General features: G+C 33.2%; 1 protein-coding gene across 2 annotated transcripts; it reads left to right on the top strand.

The window, feature by feature from the left end:
* Nucleotides 1-627: 627 nt before the first annotated feature.
* Nucleotides 628-13804, top strand: LOC110659009 (phosphatidylinositol 4-phosphate 5-kinase 8). 2 transcript variants are annotated; one of them, XM_058151051.1, is made up of 10 exons: nucleotides 628-1004; nucleotides 1964-2028; nucleotides 2113-3216; nucleotides 6344-6511; nucleotides 8222-8387; nucleotides 9754-9864; nucleotides 9974-10161; nucleotides 11325-11479; nucleotides 12670-12835; nucleotides 13376-13804. In XM_058151051.1, exons 2-10 carry the CDS (start codon nucleotides 1985-1987, stop codon nucleotides 13650-13652), a joined length of 2379 nt encoding a protein of 792 aa, XP_058007034.1. In that variant the 5' UTR covers nucleotides 628-1004; nucleotides 1964-1984; the 3' UTR covers nucleotides 13653-13804. The 2 variants fall into 2 exon arrangements, with proteins under 2 accessions (XP_058007034.1, XP_058007035.1); XM_058151052.1 differs by having other exon boundaries at nucleotides 13338-13538.
* The last annotated feature ends 5779 nt before the right edge of the window (nucleotides 13805-19583 follow it).

The raw sequence follows: 19583 nt of genomic DNA, 5'->3' as shown, positions 1-19583 counted from the left end.
CAGCCAGCCAGCCAGCGCGCCTAAACAATCTATAACTCGTATGATGTAAGAGAGGTAAAAATAATTGGAAGTGACAGAGACTACGTGAGCTCACTCGGAATCTTTAGCTATTAGTATTGGCATTAGTGTGCGAGCTGTTCCTTGATACCCGCAACGGTCAACACCTCACTCCGTTCGTCCATTTATGCCTTTTTATTTATTTTTAATCTTACCTAATTATTAATTTATTAATCAAATATCTATTTGCTTAAAAATAATTTATTGAAACAATTTAAAAATTAAAATTGTTAAATTTAGTTAAGCCCCATTTAATATTGAGTTTTAAAGTTGAAATAGAATTTAAAAAATATTTTATTTTTATATTTAAAAAATATTAATTTTTAATAATTTTAATACATATATTTAAAAATATATGTATATTTTCAGTGGTATAATTATATAAAAAATGAGTTTAATATTTTTTAAATTAAATATTTCAATTTCATAAAAAAAAAAATAAATTAATTTCCATCTGCCAGCTTCGGTACGGAATCTTTCTAGTTTCTATTGTGGAGAGGACACGTGGCAATATACATGAGCGCAGTTGATTCTCTCCTTGTCTTTTCAGTTGAAGGGGAGAGTGAGAGTGAGAGTGAAAGTGAAAGGGAACTTCATGCATGGGCAACAACACTTGAGACATTTTTCAAAAGAAAAAGAAAGAATGTTTATTTCTCTTTTCGTTTTTGGGAAAAGTGATTTAGGAGAGAGAGAGAGGTGAAGTATCAATTCCAGCAGAAGATATGGAGCCCCAGGAATTTTCAGAAGGGGACAAGATATAGACTTTTTTTTTCGTCCCCCTTTCTATCTTCTTTTCCTCCCCTTGTTTCTGGTTGCTCTTCGCTTGCCTTGAATTTTTTTGGGGCTTTTGTTGTTTCATTAAATCTGGGTTCATGTGAGAGAGGGGTTTATCTTCTTGTTTGAGCTCACTTGCTTGGAGGATGGATTGAAATTCTTGTCTGCTTCAGGTGACTTTCTGACTTTTTTATACTTGAATTTTCTGTTTATTGTTTATTAATTATTTCATTTGGAGCTCAAGTTTGATTCTTTTTAATGTTTTGAAATGATCATGGTAACTGGTTTTTCCTTTTATTAATAATTTCTGTACTCATTTATCTTAAATTGAAGGATGGTTTGATGCAAGAATTGAATGGGGTGATTAACCTGTTGTAAAGGGTGAATGTTAAAGTTAGCCTTTTCCTGGGGCTTTACATTTTCAATTTCAATTAGCAGTGTCTGTCAAAGTGCACTCAACTCAACTCATTTAGCCTTTATTCAAATCCGTTATATAGATTCACTTTCTCCACTCTAAATGATTTATTTATGATTTTTTAGAAATTTATAATGCTTCTAGGTGGTCATGTTGTCCTCCAAATCAATTTAGGTCTAACTCTTTTTTTCTTTTTATCCTACTCATCTAACATAATCTGCACTACTTTACATGGCCAAACCACCTCAATCTAACTCTCTCAACTTGTGCTCAATTGGTACCACTCCTACTTTTTCTCTAATACTCTCATGCAAGAAATTACCTATTGGAACTCATGCACATAAAATATTGGTTGCAATTGGCTGGGAGTTTATCATTTGCCATCTAGATACATTCATAAGTAGTATTTGATACGCAGTTGCTGCAAGTTTACTTTCTGGAATAGAATCTGCTAATTATGGCTGTCATCCAAGAAATTCCATTTTATTGTCAACCTAGCTATTTTTCTTCTGATTAGTGAGGAATGAGGAACCAAGTAGCTACTTGATACGGTAAAGATTCTATTTTTTTATAACTTGTAGCTAGCATACCAATTGCATCTTTGGTATTGGAATTAGGAATTTATTGAAATGACATTGATATGATACATGTGAATAATTAAAGTTTCAAGTGCATGCTGAAATTATAATTTATTTAACATCATAAATTTCATTGTAGTTTTCAGAGCCAAAACTGCAAATGGTGGTCTTACAGCAATTACTAAACATGGAAGATTCTGAGAGGTGCTATTCTTGTCGGCAAATCTTTCTTATTTTTCTACCATTCCTATGATTTTATCAGTTCAAGTGTACTTTTTATCTTGCTAGGGATGATAAGAAGGTCTTATCAAATGGAGATGTCTATATTGGTGATTTTAAGGGAGTACTTCCCCATGGCAAAGGAAAATACATGTGGTGGACAGACAGAGGTATATCAACAGTCTATGAGGGTGATTGGGAAGAAGGTAAAATGACAGGGAAAGGACGTATATTTTGGTCATCAGGATCAAGATATGAAGGTGATTTTTCTGGTGGTTACCTTCACGGGTTTGGCACCTTTACTGGACATAATGGGTCTGAGTACAGAGGGGCATGGAGGATGAATATACAGCATGGGCTTGGAAGGAAACAATATCCTAATTCAGATATTTATGAAGGTTCTTGGAAGGAGGGAGTGCATGAATGTAGTGGTAGGTACTCTTGGAATAGTGGAAATATGTACATAGGGAATTGGAAAGGTGGAAAAATGTGTGGAAGAGGGTTTATGAAATGGGTAAATGGTGATCTTTACGATGGATTGTGGTTAAATGGGTTAAGAAATGGTTCTGGAGTTTATAGGTTTGCAGATGGGGGATATTACTTTGGAACCTGGAGTAGGGGCCTAAAGGACGGGAAGGGAACATTTTATCCTGCTGGAACCAAACTTCCATCTTTAAGGGGGTGGTCTAGTTCTCTAGGTTATGATGATAATGGAAGAAGTAGTTCATTGTCTCATAGCTCATCATTAAATTCAGAGCAAGGTAGGGTCAAAACAACAGGACCAAGCGTTGTACGAAGTCTTTCTGAGAAAATATCAATTAGTGGTATGTTGAGAAATTCTGGTCGAACATCAAACAGAACTAACTCATTAGATGAGAATTGGAGTCCTTGTGAAACTGCCAGAGAATTAATATTTCACGAACCATCATTTGTGCTTTCACGTGCCTCTAATGAAGGTCAAACAGAGGTGCAGGATAGAAGTACTCTGGTTTATGAAAGGGAATACATGCAAGGAGTTCTGATCAAAGAGAGAATAAAAAATACAGAACCATCACGCAAAACTAAACAGAAAAATAAATTTCTTATGAAAGAAGCAAAAAAGAAGTCATGTGTTGATATATTTGAAGGCCATCAGAGCTATTATCTAATGCTTAATCTGCAACTTGGTATCAGGTACATGGATAAACAGCCATTTTCCATCCTCCCTGCTCTTTTACCATTTTTACCCTACTTTTCCTTCTCTGTTTTAGTCTTTTTCCTTTCCTGCTAAATAGTTTACCTTTTCAAGGTAATCCTCTCACTAAGATTTATTTTTTTATTTTCTTTCTTTTAATAAATTTTTTTATAATCATGAATTCATATTATACTTTCTGGAGACGTCTAATTTTGCAAATTGCATGAGAAATTATTGCATCAACACATTGTGTTAGAATATACTCTGCAGTGTGCACAATGATATTATTGGATGTGTCTCTCGCCTGACTCCTGAGTCTAGCATCTGCTGCTAACTTAGCTAAACATGATGATCTGAAGGGTACTTCATTTATTTGGCCTTTTCATTCATAATAATCATGTTATTCAATCAAATTGCTGAGCTCTTTACTTTATGGTTTGTATCATATGCCTTCTTGGTATATTTATTTCAACAGAAACTTGTTAACTCCTAAAAGAGCAGTAGTTTGGTTGTTGACAGTCAGAATGCTTGTCAGTTGTCTAGTATTCTTCTTTGGGTTGCAAATTTAATAGTTGAAATTTGAGTTCGTATGCACACAGTGGCAATTTTTCATAATAAAATTCCATTATCATATGGCATACGACCTAATACTAGCAAATACCTACTTTATAAAAAGAGAGTCACACTTAGTGACTTTCAAAAGTGGGCAACATAGAAGCCAAATCGACTTCCTCTTAACCAGGAAGACAAATAGAGCTCTATGCAAGGATTGAAAGGTCATTCCAGAAGAGGCTTTAACAAGTCAACATAGGTTGGTGGTCTTGGATGTCACGTTTAGGAACAATTCAAGTAAGGTCAGAAGAAATAGTGTAGCTCGAACAAAGTGGTGGGAGTTCGAAGGAGTAAAGCAAGTGAAGTTCAAAAATGAGCTTCTCGAGTCCGAAGTATGGAAGCTAGATATGAAGGCCAATGATATGTGGATACAGATGGCATTAAAGATTAGAGAAGTAGCTAGAAAAGTACTTGGAGAGTCTAAAGGACATGGACCACCCTCAAAAGAGAGATGGTGGTGGAATGAGGAAGTACAAATGAAGAGAAAAAGGGAATGGTATAAGAAATTACCTAAATGTGATAATAATGAGGCATATGAACAGTACAAGATAGCAAAGAAAGAGGCAAAATTAGTCAAGCAAGAGCTGTGCCTTTGAAAATTTTTATGAGACACTTGGATCTACAGAATGGGAGAAAGATATTTATAGATTAGCAAGGAGTAGAGAAAGAAAATGTCAAGATCTCAATCAAGTTAGGTGCATTAAGGATAAAGAAGGAAAAGTGTTGGTGAAAGATGAGGACATTAAAGAAAGATGGAGAAATTATTTTAATGATCTCTTTAATAATAGTCAAAATGGAAATAGCGTGAATATAGATTATAGAACAATAGAAAAGAATGTAAATTATACTAGAAGGATTAGATCTTTAGAAGTAAAGGAAGCACTTAAGAGAATGAAAGTGGGTAAAGCCTGTGGACCCGATGAAATACCAATTGAAGTGTGTAAGTATTTGGGAGATATGGGAGTGGCATGGTTAACTAAATTATTTAATAAGATTCTAAACTCAAAGAAAATGCCTGATGAATGGAGGAAGAGTATTTTAGTACCTATTTTTAAAAATAAGGGAGACATATAGAGTTGCTCAAATTATAGGGGAATTAAACTCATGAGCCATACTATGAAGTTGTGGGAGAGAGTTGTGGAGCATCGACTACGTCATGATACTTCTATCTCTCTCAATCAATTTGGTTTCATGCCCGGTCGTTCAACTATGGAAGCGATCTTTCTCATTAGAAGCTTGATGGAGAAATATAGAGATGGGAAGAGAGATCTACACATGGTTTTTATTGATTTGGAGAAGGCTTATGGTAGTGTTCCAAGAGAGGTCTTATGGAATGTATTAGAACAAAAGATGGTATCTATTAGGTACATACAAGTATTGAAAGATATGTATGAAGGAGCAACTACTATTGTGCGCACAGTGGGAGGGGACACAAGAGATTTTTCGATCTCAATTGGATTACACCAAAGATCAGCCATAAGCCCTTACCTTTTCACATTAGTTTTAGATGAACTGACGAAACATATACAAGAGAGTATTCCTTGGTGCATGATGTTTGCGGATGATATTGTTCTGATAGATGAGACACAAGAAGAAGTCAATAGGAAGCTAGAACTTTGGAGAAGTACTCTAGAGTCAAAGGGTTTTAAGTTAAGTAGAACGAAGACAGAATACATGCATTGCAAGTTCAGTGAAGGCCAAACTGGTGATAAGGAAGGAGTTAGTTTGAATGGAGTGGTACTGTCCCAAAGTAATCACTTTAAATATCTAGGCTCAGTCCTTCAAGTAGACGGGGGATGTGAGAAGGATGTTAGTCATAGAATTAAAGCTGGATGGTTGAAGTGGAGACGTGCCACGGGAGTTTTATGTGATCGTAAGATTCCCAATAAATTAAAAGGAAAATTTTATCGTACAGCTAAACGACCGGCTATGTTATATGGTAGTGAGTGTTGGGCACTGAAAGAGTCGTATGCATCTAAGATAAGAGTTGCAGAGATGAGAATGTTAAGGTGGATGAGTGGCCATACTAGACTAGATAAAGTCCGTAATGAAAGTATTAGAGAAAAGGTAGGAGTGGTGCCAATTGAAGATAAGTTGAGAGAAGGGAGATTGAGGTGGTTTGGTCATGTGAAGCGTAGACATACGGAGGCTCCAGTTAGACAAGTAGAGCACATTAGGTTAGAGGATAGAAAGAAAAAAAGGGATAGACCTAAATTAACTTGGAGGAGAGTAGTACAACATGACTTAGAAGCATTACACATTTCTGAGGACTTAACCCAAAATCGTTCAGAGTGAAAAAAGCGAATCCATATAGCCGACCCCAAATTTTTGGGATAAAGGCTTAGTTGAGTTGAGTTGAGTTATCATATGATTTAAGTTTGCACTCCGATTTTGTCTTTGCTTACTTATTTATTTATTTACTGTTACGGTTTTTGGCTTGGTTATTATTGCTTCCTTGTGTTTGTCTTCTTAACTTATTTCTGCATTTTAAAATACTTGATTTGAAGTTCACAGATATACTGTTGGCAAGATCACTCCAGTGCCTATGCGCGAAGTTAGACATTCAGATTTTGAAGATCGAGCTAGGATAAGAATGTATTTCCCCAGAAAGGGTTCCCAGTTCACACCTCCACACTATTCTATTGACTTCTACTGGAAAGATTACTGTCCTATGGTCTTCAGGTATTCATTTATCTTATGCCAGCAAATACTTCTATTGGAAAGATTACTGCCCTATGGAATTAAGGTCAGACAACACACATCTTAGTCTTCTGGTTAATAGCTAGTTGAAGACAGTGCCATGTCTTTCAGTTCAATCTCAAATGTCTTCTAAGAGTAAATAGTGGAAATTATGGTAAATCTTTAAGAAAGTATCTCACAATCATCATTAAGAACATAATTTAACTCCTACTGTTGAATAAAGCCTTGTTCAAGCTCACATAATGGATTGAAATTTGAGTATGGTGTCCAAAGCACTGTCTGTGTTAGACAAGGTGGCTGGAGCACTAATCAGAAATGGGAGAAGGGTACAGGAGAGAGAGGAGTAATTTCCCAAAAATTGATGCATGTGACCTTGTTTATACAACCTTTCAAATAAATATTGAGAGACAAACCACCTGGTATAGAAATTAAAGTAAAAGGGAAGATTATTTTAATGATAATGAAAAATAAGCTGATGGATTTTTTCCCCCTAACATGGGCTTCTATTGCATTATCAAACACATATTTTTCAAATGCCTATTTCTCTCTTTCCCTTTTCGTCTCAATATTGCACTACAGACTGGAAGGCAGCAATCTCCTTCCTTCAAAGCTCTTATATCCCTTCCCAAGGTTTGACATAGTATTGTAAGACCAACCTGCATTTTGCAAGCCTCTGCTCTGGCTTCTCAAGGCCATTGATCATGCTATATGAATGTTGATTTATGAAAACGCAGCTCATACATTGAGGAGATTTTACAACTCATGGCTTCCCTTAATTTGTTCTTGGGTCAATGTACCTTTTCACTCATGCAAAAAGCTTGAATAAGTTCCAACTTGATGTGCCAAGAGATTTCCTTTTACCGTTCGAAGATTCTTGTGTTTGTTATTCTCATCAACTGTATTATCATAACTGATATTGCTTCCCTTAATTTGTTCTTGGGTCAATGTACCTTTTCACTCATGCAAAAAGCTTGAATAAGTTCCAACTTGATGTGCCAAGAGATTTCCTTTTACCGTTCGAAGATTCTTGTGTTTGTTATTCTCATCAACTGTATTATCATAACTGATATTGGTTCCAGTGAAAGTTGCTAACATATGTGATTATCATTGTCCGTTGTCAGGTCGTAAAGGTATAATGAGGGATGAGAGTTTTTTTTTTTTTCCTACTTTCTAGGAGAACATTAAAGCTTCTGATTTTCACCGCCCAGTGTCAACTACCTATATCGGAGTGATAAAAGAGATAGGGTAAATGGGATATACAATGCTATGATTATTTCTTTCCCTCATGTCTCCTATTTATTATTTTATCCCCTTCCTCGCAGATTGTGTCATTGGCCTTCTCATATTTGACTCCCCTCTTGCTTGCTTGTTGATGCTGTATTTTACATTTTTATTTTGAGAGGATTTATATTCTTTTCAGTGGTTTCACTTCCTTTTGTCTATTCTTGGACTATCTTATTATGTAATAATACTTGGATATGTGAATTTGTTAATGCATTTTAAATGTGCATCCATGGTTGTGTTGCAGTTTATATACTGTTTTTGTGAGTTTTTAATTCCATCCATTTTAAATCTTTTGATCATTGGTAGAATTAGAAACTTGCATATGTCAGTTCATGGGATTTCAGTAGTTTTGGGTGTATGACCGATTTTCAAATAACTTTCTGAATGTGTATGGGATATTAATTTCAGGAATCTGAGGGAGATGTTCAAGTTAGATGCAGCTGAGTACATGATGTCTATTTGTGGTGATGATGGTCTTAGGGAGCTTTCTTCTCCAGGGAAAAGTGGCAGTATCTTCTATCTTTCTCATGATGATAGATTTGTGATTAAAACATTGAAGAAATCTGAACTCAAGGTTTGAACCCTTTAATACTTGTAATGACCAATTCTATTTTGTTGCAACTATGGAAATGTGTAATCTACAAAAAATAAAGCAAACACAGCACAAAAAATATTTAGTTGATTTTCTCTCACTATGATGACATCTAGGGGGCATGTCATATTTCAGTATTATCAAATCATACAAATACATAATTAAACTCAAAGCTTGACCTCTATCCACTTACTCAATTACACCCAAGTGATATCACTAACAACCACACTACATCATAGTAAATAGAATAGTTTATTCCACTAGACATAACTAAACTATCTACTACTTTAACATCACAACACACCACAAAGGGTTTCACTACATGGATAATAGCCCTTGAACAATGGATAAGAGTCTCTTCCTCTTGAACTTTATTTCCTTTCTTTATCCATAGGCTTCAATGGACAAGAGTCTGTTCCTCTCGAACCCTATGCCATTTCTCCACATATGGACTAAAGCCAAATAACCTCTCTCTCAATACTCATTTGTCGTGTTAGTCCCTTCAATCCTAATATCAATAGAATCCCACTCAAATAGGAATAACATTAAAATAATTCTACTCTACATAAGAAATAATCCTCCATCCAGTTGAGGAATATTTCTCCCCTTCAAACTAGGAAAAAACCTCCAAATCCTATAAGGATTTTGAATTATACCATAACAAAACCTCTGTGAAAAATACAGCTGATGAATTTAATTATGCTCAAAGTTCCCAACTCCATTATTTTCCAATTTATCAATTTGGATGACTTAAGCATTTGAATGATAAATGTAAAGATGTAACATTGTATCATGTGACCTTAGAACTATTTTACTTGCTATTGTTCTAGCATACTCTGATCTGCGTTTGCCAGTTATCATTTTCATAATAATTATCCCTAAAAAATCTTCTAGGAAGAACATGTAGATTCCTCACCTTCTAGTTGAGGTTTCAAATTGACTGTATACACACTAACCCATCTTGGAAGGGTGACCCTGACTAAATAATGTTTGATTCTGCCTAGCCTTAGACTTTCTAGCAGGATGATAGTTTACTATTAGTATAGGTATTCGTCTTATTTGGGAGGAGAACCCTCATTTAAATTGAACACCTTAAAAATGCTTTCATGTGATTGAGAATAAGAATAGACTTGAAGACATAAAGAATAAACTTGAAAAAATTACTGAGAATTTTATGTGTTTTTTGCAAATCATCCTTAAAGTTCTTGCAAAACAATGTGTAATGTGTGTGTGTTCTTCTAAACAGAGCTTTTATTTCATTTATTCCTAAATTACTTGTGTTTATTATGCTTTTTTCGAAAAATGATGTTGCAAGTGAATAAATATCCATCATTTTCATTCTGTGCAGTTCTTTCTGAAGATGTTGCCCAACTATTACCGTCATGTAGGAAAGCATGAAAATACTCTAATAACAAAGTTTTTTGGGGTACATCGAATAAAACTAAGAGGTGGGAAAAAGGTACGGCAAATGTCTTGTTGCCCTACATCACTTTCTGCTATGCATATAACTTATGATTAATTGGTTTTTTTCCTTTCCTTTTTTCATTCATTTATATATATATATATAGGTGCGCTTTGTCATCATGGGGAATATGTTTTGCACAGAATTAAGAATTCATCGACGTTATGATTTGAAGGGGTCAACTCAAGGAAGATCAACAGATAAAGATAAAATAAGAGAGAATACCACATTAAAAGATAATGATCTAAAATACAATTTTCATATGGACAAAATGTTGCGAGAGTACCTCTTCAAGTACGTCCCTCTTCTTTGATTTGTTTGCACTATTACAAAGTGTCAAAGCATCAGGCTTGTGCACTAATATTTAAGTAGAATCATAGAAAAATCTTCTGTTGGGCTGAGTTGAAATTTTGAGAATTGTGGGGGCATGTATTTCTAGGAATTAGTCTATTAGCATATGATTTTGACAACTGGGCTGATGGTTCCTTTCTTTTCGCAATGCCTCGTCAATGGGGTAATATCATATATATTAAAATGCAACATTTATGTCTGCTAAGCTTGGGAAAGTTACTGGAACACTAAGCTTGGGAAAGTGAAATTTTGTGAAATACCAAAAACCCTCCATATTTTTTTCTCTCTTCTAGACATCAAAATACACTTGTTTTGGGGAATTTAACTCAGGTTTGGCATGTGGCTTTGACACTCTCAAACTGTATACTACTCAGAATAAAACTTAATTATGTGAAAGAGGAACTATCATCACTTCCTCTCCTCATAAGACTGTCTCTTATCTTCTATTTTGTGACATAACTCCCAGTAACTGTGTCCATTGTTTAGACATTGACATCACTCTTTGTGGTTTGCTCTCCTGTCCACATGTTATACGGTTGCTATCAGTTTATGGTGGTCCCAGAGAAAGAACCAAATGAGTAGAATATAGCGACCTCAACTGCAAAACCAGGCTGCAAAACATACTCTTTGACATTAGCCATATCTGTGATCTGAAGAAATCAATTCTTTTTGTGTCAGTTCACAAGCTAGTCTGGAATCTAGAACTTAGCTAACTATTTGATTTACGCATCAAACTATACTAGCTTTTGTTGTGTAAATCCTATAAATCTTGATATTAGGATTTGGGCTGAAATTGACTACATTAAGTTGACCATCTCATTTACTTTGTGGATAATGGATATTGTGGGAGGTAGAACTTAGATTTTAGATCGAGATGGAACTGAAAGATGTATGCTTATTTATTTGTTAGTTTTCTTGCGTACCTTTTCTTACTCACCTTGAAGTTTTATGACTAAGCAAATATAGCTCTTCGAATGAAATTATTTTGAGCTGAAATATGCAACCCAATGAACACAAAAAAAATACCCTTTCCCTTTGTAATTGATTACTTGTTCATGTCTATTCACCTTTTAATTATATGTAGAAATTTTTTCCTCTTTGTGCAGACAGCTTTCTGAAGACTGCATGTTCTTACAATCTCAACAAATAATTGATTATAGCCTTCTCTTGGGTTTACATTTTAGAGCACCTGAGCAACTGAAGGCATTATTAGAATCTGCTGGTACTATAGCCAATCATGAGAATTTACCATCTGGTGATGGTAGGTGCCCTTTCCAGTACAAACAATTCATAAAATCATTTACCTTTTTATTTACATGCTCAGCTGAGTTTCAATGACTGCTAGCTAGAAGTTTTTGAAATTTTTGATTGCTTCTGATGATTCATTTAGTCCCGTTTTGGTTTCCAATCTGTCCTTGGACACGCATTTGATTGTGTATTATAATGGTTTTAACTGCTTCAAGTCCACTGTATGAGACACTGAGTTAATGTACTAATTTATCTCATATGAGAGTGGTTACATTAATATGTTAAAACACTGTTGACTGTTGTGGCCTGGAGAACACAATCACTTTGATTTAAGCTTTGCCTCAAGTAAAAATACAATTGAAGGGAAATGACTTCACATGCTAATATTGTCTTCTGGGCTGTCTTTGTTGCACAGCTTATGTGGGAAATTGGGATAGCGATGTAATATGCATTAGTTATTGGAAATTGCAGATCCAATAGCAGATTATGCTGGTAACTGATAAGCTTAGCAATGTTCTCCTTGTTTTACAATATAATAAAAAAATGCAAGATGCCATAATTTTTACAAAAATTCTTAGTGCGTCTGAACAGTAGTTTATTCCAACTGCGTATTTGACATATATAATGAAATCATGACAGCACCTTGGCCCAGTAGCATGAGAACTTCCCAAAAATCCAAAATTCCTTATCTGCGAAAGGCTTGACAAACATGTAAGAGTTCAATTTAAAATGGAGTTAGAAGCCAATTTGGGCCATTAAATCCTAATTGGAGGGAAAAAGCAATGTCTTTGGTACTGTTCCGGAGAGCTACATTGTGAAGAGTCTATGTTTTAGCTATGTTGTGTCACTGTAGCTATGTGGAACACAATTTTTTCTCCATGGATTCGTAGGCAATCCTGTGCTAGTCTATATCCTTTTCTGTTTCTTGTTTTTCACCTTTTCTCCCTTTTTTTTTAATTGCATTCGCTTTTCAGGCAAGAAAAAGATGGGATTTTTTTTTCTTAATATTGCCCATCATCTAAGCTTTTGTCGGATTATCAGCTTTGGTAATGAAAATTTAGATAATTCATTTAAGGCATAATTATATAGCTTTTTTCTTCAAGATATGGATAACTGTTCTAGATGGTATCGTATCTTACCTTAATTTATTCTGAAAATTGATTATTCTCGAATAGCCTAGAGCTCATGTCTTGCTTTCTATAGGTGCAAGTTCACAAGGGGAGCTCTTGATACCACCAACAGGCTTGCTCCTTGTTACCCATGAACCCAGCTTCAACACAGCACCGGGTCCTCACATAAGGGGAAATACATTAAGAGCATATTCTCTTGGTGCAAAGGAAGTTGATCTCTTATTGCCTGGCACTGGAAGGTAACTTTTTCAATTTTAACTTCGATGCAATAAAATGGGAAACTTACTACTGATAGGGGGTGAAAATTCAACCTAAATTAACCTGTTCAAACTTCAAATACTTTTGCTTGTCTAATTGACCCAAGCCATCACTAGCTTACCTCCCCTAATTGCTTTTTTACTGAACAAGCTTTCAGTTCAACTATTGCTATCTCTTCACCGCCGTACTCTAGGTAGGTTCACCATTTGTACTGATTAGAAAGCATGGTGTGAAATTTTTTTCCAACCTTTCAACCTAGGATCTTTCCCATGTGATATGATTTTGAAATTGAAGAGTCATCCTTCTGGCTCGTCTCTTCTCTGTATAAGTCAACATGTGCAGAGGGAGATGCCAAGCAACTTCTTCAAAGATTTCTTTAAGTTTATCTTGCAATCTAGCCACTCTTAACGCATTGAAGGTGCAGATAGTTTGTCATTTCCAGATATTGTTAGTTATTGATGATTAAGCTGCATGATCTACCAGGATTCATTTAAATAGTTGATGAATTGCAATACACCCAGGTTACCAGTGCAGTTAGGAGTAAACATGCCAGCTCAAGCTAGTTGCAAACTTGGGGGGGAGGTTGATCCTATGGAGGTTGAACTTTTTGAGGTCTATGATGTTGTCCTCTACATGGGCATAATTGATATATTGCAGGAATACAATATAAGAAAGAAAGTTGAGCATACATGCAAGTCATTGAAGTTTGACCCTCTGTCGATTTCTGCTGTCGAACCCAAGTTGTATGCTGATCGTTTCCTCAAGTTCTTGCAGAAAGTTTTCTCTGAGCAACCATAGAAAGATTTTAGCTTTATATGCTTCATCCTCCTTGCCACTGTTGTATAGATGAGAGTTTTTTTCCCCTTCATTCTTTGTTCTTACCTTAAAAATGAGAATTCTATATGTACTCTTTTTAGGTGCTTGCTTCAATACAAAATTCTTTTGACAAATCATTTGTTTTTGTAAATGGTATACATCTTTCCATTTGTATAGTAATATATCAGCCAATTGAATTTATACAGATAATGCCTATAATGAGCAATATCTATCAGTTTTTCCTTGGTCATATGCTTGAACTTCTAATAGTGAACTTATTATTTGTATTGCAATAACGTGTAAGTACAAGCTTACTGTACTCTGGATTGCCTTTCTAGCTTTGTAATTAGGCAATTATTTTCTGTTGTACTTTCACCAATCTCTTCATTAACACAAGATTGAACTACTATCACCCATGCTTGAATGAAGTTGAAGTTTATCTGTTTAGAGTATGATATTATTATTTAAACAGTTATTGAGAAAAGTATTATTTTAAAAATATTTATTAAAGACTTCTAAAATTTAATTCTTAACATTTTTTAAAAAAAGAATATAGTAGAGCAGTGGGTACACCCCAGTAGTAGTTGTATGTATGCTACGATTTCTTTCCTTACCTACCTCTATATTGAACAAATATATATATATATATATATCGAAATGCAGTTTCAATCTTAATCGCAAATCAGAGGTGCTAATATGCTCTAATGATGTCATACACTAGTAGTAAAAATTTTATAATAATATTAATTTCTTTCATAAAATTAACATACAACGACATATTATTGTTTTCATTATCATTGATAAATTGTTTTGCAGTAATAATTATTATTGTTAATAATTTTTTTTAATGATAACTAAAATTTTATTATACAATACCTATAATTATAATTTTATAGGAGTAATATGCATTAATTCATATATTGTTGTTGTAGACTTATACAGCAAATTTTACATTTTTAATGATAAAAATTATTGCTACTGAATTTAACATTTCTTGTGGAGTGCATCTATACTTTTTGGCTAAACCAGCTGTAGAAGCATTGCCGAGTCATATATCCTTGGCTCCATTGATAATTTTCGATGTCTTTCCTTGTCATTCTCGTAGACAAATGCAACAAGATGGCATAATCAATACTGTAACGGACAGAAAATCTTTATAAAACACTAAAACAAGACTGCAATTCCTTTTTATTGGGATTTTGGCTTTGAAGTCTTGATTTGCTATAACCTTGACCACTAAATTACTAGCTTCATTTTGTCACAGTCGTCCCATGTGAAGTGAAAAGAGATATTTGGATATGTTTAATGCTAAGTTGATTGAAAATCCTAACTTGTCAAAATAGTTTGCGTCTTGTGATTCATCACCACATCTCTTTTTAATAATAAAACTTGTCACCCAATACAGAAACATTAGTCTCACTTATGTTACATGTAAGTCTCACTATATATATTATATTTTAAATTTATTATAAATATAAGCAAGAATTTAACTTAAAAAATTAAAAAATATATATATACTGTTACAAATTAAGAGAAGAAGATGCTTCTTTATTATGCCTTAAAAATTGGGTTCCATAGATTTTACTATGTATATTCAGAGATGTGGTGATGATAATCATCTATATATGTACACAGTGTCATCATGTGAAAGGAAGGAAAATTTGGACCAAATTTTATATAGAGCATATCATTACAATTGAAATTCCAAAGCAGATGTAAGTATCTATCTTGCAAATCAGATATTACTTTAAAAAAAAATAAAGAGAATGATACGCGATATTATCTTCATTCACTTTTATTTATTAAAATTTTTATTAAAAAAATAATTAAATCATTTAAATTATGAAGAAATTTTTATAATTTAACTAAATTATTTTTTATCTCAATTAAAGGAGAGAAAGGAAACTAATTAGATGAATTATAAAAAATTGTATTGATAATTATTATACTTTGTAAAAATAAAGATAAAATTAAAAAAATTATTTAATACATCTTACTTTTCACAGATAAAAATGAACAGATATAATATTATAAAACAAGAATGCTTGGTGTAATGAGCCACCGTGATGAACAATTTCATGATATATATATATATATATATATATATATATATATATATATATATATATATATATATATATAATTTGTCACTCACTACGAAATATTGAAAGTGAACATGAAATACAGAAATTGAATAATCAAATACAGAAAGTGAATAAAAATATATGAAAATATTGTAACTCACTATATAAGGTGAGTTGTTACACCCAACAAAATTCATTGTAAAAAGATGCTCCTTTGACAGCTCCATCAATGGATGCCCATACCAAAGAAGAAAAGCATAGTTGTTTATATTTTTTTTTTCTTTAATTATTATTATTTTTGGACTATATGCAGTTGACATTTCTGTAGAAAAGTACTAATAATTTTAAAGTTTCAATCCCTCACAAGTCTCATCAGCTTCAATGCCTTTGAATGCTGATGCCAATCTTCTCTCCAGGACAAACCATATTAAATTCATCGGTTACACTTCTCTCCTCATTTCAGGAAATCCTGCTGATAAAATACACAAGGAAATCAACAACAAAAGAAACAAAGAAAATTTATTGTGGTTCGGTTACCTTACGTATACCCACAACAAGAAGTTGAAATCACATTAGTTTTGTCAAATTCCATATTATTATTATAAATAGAGACCTTTTGAAGTCCATCTGTTTCTACAGGGGCAGATCTTAACATTAGTTTAAGAGGAATAATGGGTTGAGTAATTTGTTAGCCATTCTTCAACTTGAGCCAGCTTCAGAAATTGAGTTAGATTTATTTTACTAATTTATTTTCTCTACATAATATCTAGCCCATTCTTATCTCTATGTTAGGCTTGTGAGGGTGTGGGACATCCTATCCTCCCTTTAGTGATTCAAGTCTAGTTCATTTTCTTTACACAAGATGCATAACATATTGGAAGCATAGTGCCCTTGCATACATAACATGATGATAGATACACTTCTCATCAATTTGAGTAAGAATCTAAGTTCGAGTTCCCCTTCTTTGTTTGTAAATCTAAGTTCAAATTCCCTTTCCTTCCTTCTAAAAAAGGACAATAATGAGGTCAAATAGATCTTTATATGTGGTTGTTTGTAGATGTAATCATGTGTAGAAAAGATGCTTTTGTGCGTGTGAGAGAGGCATTGAGGGAGTGATAAAGTGGGAGTGGGAATAATTAGGTAATAATTAGCAGTTAAAAGAAACAAACAGCCTAGAAAGTTAGGTATGTTGTTCACAGATTACAAAACTTGGAAAAACTAGACTGCTGGTGCACAAAGTTTCAAGCTTTTTTGTGGGTTTCAAAGGACCTTTCCCATCTTTTACAGTAAAAAGGCCATCATTCATCATCCTACCTCTTGTATATGAGCAAGAGAGAGGTGAGAGACCCCTCTCTTTGGAAAAGGATATGTTGAGGTTAAGCAATAAAAATAAAGAAATCATTACCTCCCAAACCCAAGTCTCGGGTTCATTATATTTTCCTAATTTTTCTGTCCGTTTCTCTGTGAATGTTACGAGAGAGAGAGAGAGAGAGAGAGAGAGAGAGAGAGAGAGATGGATTGATATAAAAAGCAGAAGAAAGAAAGAAAAGAAAAACCATGGTCAACCAAGAAAGTTAAAGCAGCAAGTAGTCAGAGGCATCTTCTGGTCTTGTTTGTTAGCATTTTTGACAAGTGGTTCTGAAAATGACTCCATGCAAATTCTAACCACAGACAGAGACATCTTTGTTCAAAAAAGAAAAAGAAAACCAGAGATTTCTCAAGGGAGAGAGAGATACCTTCGATTACATGAACTGTATGGGGAAAGAGAAGGGAGAGAGAGAAAGAGAGAGAGAGATACCTCACTTACTATTACCTGAACTGTATGATCTTCTTCGCAGGGGAAAGAGAAGGAGAGACTTGAATTTCAGATCAGAAATCAAGAAAGGGTTGGTTGACGGGAATGAAGCCTGGTCCGAGATTTCATAGGGCTATATATCTTTGAATTTTCACAAGAAAAGAAGAAACCCACAAGAGAAAATTTCAAAGACAAAAGATCAAACCTATATCACCTCGAGCCAAACAACATTCCCATCAACCTTAACCTCTAAACATCAAAACCAACCAATATGATCCAAGAACAAAAAAATGGTATTTATATTGAGGGGAATGAAGCCTGGTCCAAAGCTTCCACTGCTTCTGCTTTCTTCTCCTCCTATTGTGAATGCTTAGAGCCAGCCAACATTCCCTTCAAAAACAACCATTAATGAAACTTTCCCCTTTCTGCTAGAATCCTAAGAACCCTAATCCATCGAGGGGTGTGTGTGTGTGAGAGAGAGAGAGAGAGCACACTTTCAAAAACCCTAGCCCTCTTGTGGTTTTATAAAGAGAAAGGGTAAGACCTTGTTGTTTGATGATATCATGCACTGCAAAGCCCCGCACAATCACATAGCGCGTGATTATACTTCCAACAAAAAATCTTACCAAAGCTAAAATTATTTTTAAAATATTTCAAAAAATTATTTTAAATTAAAATTATTGATTGGTTATAATATCAAATATTAAGAATATATTATCCAAAATATTTATTAAGATTTTTAAATTTTATTTTTAATTTAAATTTAATGTATTTTTATTTAAAATTTTTAAAATAGTCAAACAATTATTTTTTCATGCAATTAATCCCTATCGAAATATGAACTTGAAAACTCATAACCCTATAGACAACTCCACTACCATTAATTTAAAACTCATTATCAAGTTCATCTTATTATTAAATTTATTATTTAAAATTTTAATAAACGAATATTTATTTTCTCTATCACAAGATAAAGGGTTTGAAATATAATTCTTTTCCCTTATAGAATTTTTTGATCTATATAGTTATATTTGAGCTTCATGCATTAGACAATTTTTTAAAGAGAAGACAATAAGTGATAAAAGAATGCACTAATCGTACACTAATTATTTTGATTTTTTATCAAATTTTTCACTAATTAATTAGAGTATACACCAATGTCAAATTTTCAAATTTGAGGATTAAATATAACAAAAATGAAAAATAAAGATTTTTATTGCTTTTTCCATTAGAAAAATATCAAAAGACGATAGAAAAATAAAGATTTAATTAAATTTTAAAATAAAAGTGCACCCTTTTTCTCCTTTAAAGAGTTTAAAGCAATTAATATCTATTTGATTTTTAGAGAACCATTGTTGTAATGGACAGCTACAAATTTCGAAGTGATTAATTTTCTGTAAATCGTAAAATAGATATAAAAAAAAATACCTTGATAAATTTATCAAAAGAGCTCAAAAAGATTTTGTAATTATTTGTATTAGTTCTTAATTATTAAAGGATTTTGTAATTGTTTGTATTAGTTTTTAATTATTGGGCTATTCAACTATTTATAGAATAGTGGATAGTTTTTAATATAATAACTTGTTTTCCTTAATATTACCTAATCAATTTTTTTTTTCAAAGGAAATGAGGAATTTCATTATGTTAATTGATTGAGAGTCTAATAGTGAGTATTTCTTAGACTTTAGTTTCACTTAATGTCTTAATACTTAAAATAATAACAGTAATAATAATAAAGCTCAGTCTAATTTAGTTTAATGGTTAAAGGCATATAATTCACCTAACAAAATTAGATTTGAGTTCTTACTATCCCATTCTCTTACTCTAGAAAAAAATAATATTTCTTTCATCCCATTTCACATGTTTTTAAGATTTTTGCACAATTATTAAGATCATGTTCAGTAATAATTTTTAAGATAATATTTTATTTTGAATTGTAATTAAAATACATCTTTTATTTATATTGTTCAGTGGTATAGTATTTATACTAATATTTATATTAGTATCCAGAAATTGAGAAAATGATTCATGAAA

The sequence above is a fragment of the Hevea brasiliensis genome, chromosome 8 (genome assembly GCF_030052815.1).
Source record: "Hevea brasiliensis isolate MT/VB/25A 57/8 chromosome 8, ASM3005281v1, whole genome shotgun sequence".
NCBI classification, from domain to species: domain Eukaryota; kingdom Viridiplantae; phylum Streptophyta; class Magnoliopsida; order Malpighiales; family Euphorbiaceae; genus Hevea; species Hevea brasiliensis.
The sequence above is the reverse complement of the archived record's forward strand: the minus strand, read 5'-3'. Positions and strand labels throughout refer to the sequence as shown.

Excerpts from the sequence above, each read along its gene's own strand:
- LOC110659009 (XM_058151051.1), top strand. The coding sequence starts at position 1,985 with ATGGTGGTCTTACAGCAATTACTAAACATGGAAGATTCTGAGAG. Across the intron at positions 3,217-6,343 it reads AATCTGCAACTTGGTATCAG|ATATACTGTTGGCAAGATCA; the intron begins GTACATGGATAA and ends TGAAGTTCACAG. Across the intron at positions 9,865-9,973 it reads AACTAAGAGGTGGGAAAAAG|GTGCGCTTTGTCATCATGGG; the intron begins GTACGGCAAATG and ends ATATATATATAG.